The sequence below is a fragment of the Apaloderma vittatum genome, unplaced genomic scaffold (assembly GCF_000703405.1).
Source record: "Apaloderma vittatum isolate BGI_N311 unplaced genomic scaffold, ASM70340v1 scaffold31666, whole genome shotgun sequence".
NCBI lineage: Eukaryota > Metazoa > Chordata > Aves > Trogoniformes > Trogonidae > Apaloderma > Apaloderma vittatum.
The window spans coordinates 367-5,641 of NW_009721725.1; the positions used below are offsets into that span (position 1 = coordinate 367).

A 5,275-nucleotide genomic window follows, 5' to 3' on the forward strand; every position below is an offset into this window, starting at 1 on the left:
TTGGCCTTAAGCACAGCCCACCATCCGCAGCCCTCTCTTGCCTCACTCTGGGTTTCCTCAGCAGCAACGCATCCTCCAGCGCACATCCCCACATCCTCTTTTCCCAGTAAGAACTGTCACTGGACTGTGCCACACCTCCTGCCCCCTCCTGAGGCTGCCCACAATGTTCTGAGATGGTTGTTTTAGGCTCAGCTCTGGTGTATTGGTTTGTGGCCAGTTTAAACTGGTTCGCAGCATTTATAAGGTGTTGGATGAGCCGTATTCTGTGAGTGCCAGCAGCAAAAGAGGGGAGCCCACACCTGTGGCTGCCAGTGCTGGTGGCCATAAGAGCCCATATGCCCGGGACGGCTGGCATGGCTCTTGGGGCGGCAAACACCCGCTCACAACCCAGACCACAAGGGAGCAATCCTGATGCTGCCTACCAGGGGTTTGGCTGCAGCATCTTCCCCTCCAGTATGGCCACAGGGCCTGAGAAAGCTGGTGTCACCCTGCAGCAGGAGGAGTGGAGGGATGCCACCTCTCCACTGCTCTTCATTCAGCTCAACCAGCTCCTCAGCACCCCGGCGGGACCGGAGTGGAGAGAGACAGCCAGGTAGGCATGCCTGCGATGGCCAAGCTCCCTGGCCGTGCTTTGGGACCCCAGCCTTCAAATGCTCAGCTCTGGTGGAGCCTACGGCATCTCCTGCTTGTTCCTCAGCCCTAAAAGGTGTGGCTGAAGGCTGCCCTCTGTCCCCACCACTTCTGCCTGGCTTAGGGTACCTTGTTTCAGGGCAGAGGGCAGGGCGTTGGACAGGTCACAGGCAGTGACCCTGCATAGGCACAGCACCCTCACTTCTGCTCCCACCTTTGCTGCATTTCCAAGGCTCCAGTGGCTGTGCCGAGGCTGTGCTGGTGCTTTGATGCTCCCCAGCTCCAGCTGCCCAGCACATCTTAGGGGGTGAATGGGGTGGGTAGGGCAGGGCAGGCTTGGCTGGGGTTGTTGGGGTTCAGTGGAGAGGAGCTGGGGCCAGCTGGGTGCTGATGTGGGGCAGGAGCCTGTCTGGGCTGTTTATGCACCCCACACCACCCTCTGCAGCTCAGCAGGGTCACAGGCTGTGGGGATCTGGGGGGTATATGCTCCAGGGGTAGGAGGTTTGGGGATGGGCGAGGCCACCAGGCTATGGCTGTGGCGCCTCTCCCCAGCACCCCGCCAAAATGGCATGGCTCCCTGTTGGCAGGAGCCACTCCACAGCGGTGTGCCCACCCATGGGGACAAAGGGAAGCTCTGTCTGTGCCTAATGTTAAAATATTTGGCACAGCCTGAGTGTGGCCAACAGCCCAAGACACTTTGGTTTGACTCCAGCGAGCCCTGCTGAATGACAGGGCTGGCCCCAGGGTTGGGAACGGGGATTTGGGAGCAGCCCCATGAAGAAGGACTGGGGGTACTGGTAGGTGACAGATGGGACATGAGCTGGCACTTATAAGATGGGGAGAGACTTTTTACCGGGACCTGGAGTGACAGACAAGGGGCAAGAGTTTTAAACTGCAAGAGGGCTGGGTTAGATTGGAAGAGATGTTTCATGACAAGGATGGTGAGGCACTGGGACATATTGCCCAGAGGAGTTCTGGATGCCCTGTCCTTGGAGGGTTCAAGGCCAAGTTGGATGGGGCTTTGAGCAACCTGACCTAATGATGTCCCTGCCCATGGTGGGCAGCTGGAGTGGATGATCTGTGAAGGTCCCTTCCAACTCCAATCCTTCTGAGATCCCGTGACTGGTGAAATCCCCCTGGTCAGGAGATCAGAGCCAGGCGTGGGTCAGCAGCAATGAGGCTGCCCGCCTGTCCGTGCTCTTTGAGCCCACTGCAGCCCCCTCTGAACCCCCAAAACCCTTCCAGCCTGTGCTAGCCCTATGCCAAGCTCAGAGATGGACCCAAGCTCAAGCACCCACTGCTTGGCATGAGGCATAGGCCCACCCTGCTGCTGACCCTGTACATCTCCCTGGGCAGATGGATCAAGTTCGAGGAGAAGATGGAGGATGGTGGGGAGCGCTGGAGTGCACCCCATGTCCCAGCTCTCCCCCTGAACAGCCTCTTCCAGCTGAGGATGTGCCTGCAGAAGGGAACAACACTCTTGGATCTGGATGCCTCCAGCTTCAAGGAAATAATCGGTAGGTGGGAATTGCAAAGGTCATCTCCTGGGACAGGCTGCTCACCAGAGAGAGATCAGGCCATTGGAAGGTCCCTGTATGAGAGCACTGATGCATGCATGCCAGGTACCTGGCGTGGCTGTCTGCTTCTCTAGCCAAGTGGGCTCTTCCCTGGGCAGCTCCACACTGGGCAGCAAACTGAGGTGACTCAGGGCTGTCCCCATCCCTATTGCAGACAAGGTGCTTTCTGTGCAGTCTGAGGAAGCAGAGCTGCAGCCCGAGACGCGGGAGCGCCTGGCAGCCCTCTTGCTCTCCCAGCCACGGCACCATCCCACCAAATCCCTGCTGCAGCTCCTCGCCGAGCTCAGCCTCTCACCCTGCCGAGGTAGGCACCATATCTGGCCATGAGTGGGCCATGTGCCTCCAGGCATCTCTCTGCCGCCACCAGCGCAGAGCAATACCCATGGCTGCTGGTGGGCTGCGCATGTATTTTGTTTCTTGCTCCCATCCTTTGCAGGGAAGGACAAAAGCTGCTCTGAGCCCAGAGCTCAAGTCTCCAAGACACCTCTTAAGGAGCAGGTAATGCAGGATGTTGCTGGGCTGAGAGCAAGAGCCACATCCCCTGTGCCCAGCTGCTGCACCCCTTCCCTTCCAGCTGAGAAACCGATTTCAGAAGAAGGTCCCACCTGGGGCCGAAGCAGCCCACATTGCCACTGGTGAAGTTGAATTCCTGGAGAAGCCCTTTGTCGCCTTCATCCGCCTCAAGCAAGGAGTGGTCCTCGGCTCGCTGGCCGAAGTCGCTCTCCCCAGCAGGTAAACGGAGCACGGCCAATGGCCCCGCGTACACTTTCACCCCTGTCTCCCCACTCCCTCTCGGCACAGGGCTTTCAGTGAAGGCAAAGGGCACGGCACCCTATGCCATATACAGTCCCAGAACCTCGGCTCACTGCTTCCCCTCCTGCTTTCCTCAGCTCCTTAGGAGCATCCTGGCATAGGCTGAGAGAGGAGCATCTGTTGGCCAGCCTGGGGCGGGACATACCCTGGGTCGTCCCTAGCTGGGCCCTTCACTCTCCTCTTTAGGAGGGTCTGGATGCTCTCCACTTACTGCCTGGGAGCACGGGGGCTCACAGCTGGGAAGAGTGGGAAGAGACACGGGTTTGCAGGAGCCTCTCGCCCTCCCGCTGCCTGTGATGCTCTCCTGACCGGTGGAGTGGCTCCTGTAGCACTGTTGGCACAGTTGGGGGAAAGGAGCAGGGCAGGAGGTGTTTCTCCATGGCTGAGAAAAGCATCATCTGAAGCCATGAGGGGAAATGGTCAGTGCGTCCCTGAAGCTGGGGAATTTCTTTAAGAGCATGTGGAGGAGGCAGGCGGGAGCAGGAGGGATATTGCCACCTCCTGGTCACTCTGCCCAGAGCACCCGTCCTCCAGGAGCTGGGTGGAGCAGGACATCCATCCACCTCCTGCTCCACCCTTGGTGGGAGATGAGTGGCAGGTCCCTGGGGAGTCCCTGCGGGTGTCGAGGGGCTCATGATAGCCCCTTGCCCTGTATTTCCCGCCTCCAAACAGGAGGTGAAGGAGACCCATCCCCATCCCTTTTCCCTTGTGCCATTCTCTTTGCCAGCTGTCCTGAGGCTGTCCTGCGGGCACAGCCACCGTCTCGGGGCTATCTTCCACCCAGGTCTAACTCTAGGATCTTAAGGTTTCCCCATTGCCTTGATAAAGATGTCAGTGTGAAAGTAATCCCAGGTGGCTACTGTCACCTCCTGACCCCTTGGAGCAGACTCTGGGAGGCCTCTGGCACTGATGCCACACATCAGCACTGCAGCACATTCTGTCAAACTGCCTCCAGCCCTGCTCAGGCTGTCAGAGGAGCTTCTCTACCTCCTCTCTGGAGGTTTGCTTGGGGTACGGTCACTAAAATGGCTCTGCAGCCTCCGGGTACCAGGACTGTAATTGTTTTTGCCAGTTTTGGAAAGGAGTGGAGGGCTTGATAAACATTTGCATGGGCTGTCCCTCTGGAGACCTTATTATTTTGCAGCAGTCTCTGAGGTGGGAGATTTTAGCCATATTTCTTCAGGGACTCTGAGCCAATCTCCTCCTCTGCTCCTGTAGTCGATCAAACCTGCTGCCCATGCAGCTGGCAAGCTCTCTTTCCAGAGGGTCACATTTCTGGATCCTGCCTGTGAGCAACATTCCCATGAGCAGGACCCCAAACACATCCCCATCCCAGAACTCGACCCCACAGACATCCCCATCCCAGAGTTTGACCCCACAGACACCCTCAGTAGAGGATGTCTTTTTCCCTGCCTCAAAGACTTCCCTGTGTGCCCCCAGCCCAGTTTTTTGCAGATCCAGCCAGGGTCCTGGTGTCCATGGTCTCCTGTGGCGTTTCCATGTGGTGGGCAGCAGACACGTCTTAGTCTTCTGCCCCTGCCCCCCTGCTTAGGGTGGCAGCAGCCCCCCATGCCTGCCCAGCTGCCATAGTCTCCCCCAGGAGAAGCATCTCCCGGTGACGAGAGGACTGCTCAGATGTGCTGTCTCGCCCACAGGTTCCTCTTCATTCTGCTGGGCCCCCGAGCCAAAGAGAAAGCCTACCACGAGGTTGGCAGCGCCATGGCCACGCTGCTGACAGATGAGGTGAGCCTGGCACAGCACCCATGGGTAGGCCTGCCCAGCTGCCATAGTCTCCCCCAGGAGAAGCATCTCCCGGTGACGAGAGGACTGCTCAGATGTGCTGTCTCGCCCACAGGTTCCTCTTCATTCTGCTGGGCCCCCGAGCCAAAGAGAAAGCCTACCACGAGGTTGGCAGCGCCATGGCCACGCTGCTGACAGATGAGGTGAGCCTGGCACAGCACCCATGGGTAGCATGGGTCTGGAATGAGGCCTGGGCTGAGGACACCAGGGCTCCTCTCCTCTGCAGGCTGCAGCAGGGGATAAGAAAACAGAGGCTTGGGGTGGGTCTGTAGGATGTGGGTGCACCTCTTGCACTGAAGTGGATGAGTGCCTTTCTCAGTGGTGGCTGCAGGCTGGGAGGAAGGCTCCAAGTAGCTGAACAGAGGGATGTGGTGGCTAAACCACAGCATCTCCCCGCAGCTCTTCCAAAGGGTTGCCCGCCAGGCTGAACACCAAGAGGACCTCATTGGAGGGAT

At 58.6% G+C, this 5,275-nt stretch overlaps 1 protein-coding gene across 1 annotated transcript in view; it reads left to right on the forward strand.

Annotated features, from left to right (window-relative positions):
• Positions 1-455: 455 nt before the first annotated feature.
• LOC104275533 (electrogenic sodium bicarbonate cotransporter 1-like) overlaps positions 456-5,275 on the forward strand; it is a gene marked incomplete at its 3' end in the record, with an annotated part of 7,547 nt that continues 2,727 nt past the window's right edge. The window contains exons 1-7 of the mRNA XM_009871514.1: positions 456-592; positions 1,987-2,147; positions 2,362-2,511; positions 2,644-2,705; positions 2,782-2,939; positions 4,676-4,763; positions 5,220-5,274. Coding sequence (XP_009869816.1) covers positions 456-592; positions 1,987-2,147; positions 2,362-2,511; positions 2,644-2,705; positions 2,782-2,939; positions 4,676-4,763; positions 5,220-5,274 — 811 coding nt within the window. The remainder of the gene's footprint in view (positions 593-1,986; positions 2,148-2,361; positions 2,512-2,643; positions 2,706-2,781; positions 2,940-4,675; positions 4,764-5,219; position 5,275) is intronic.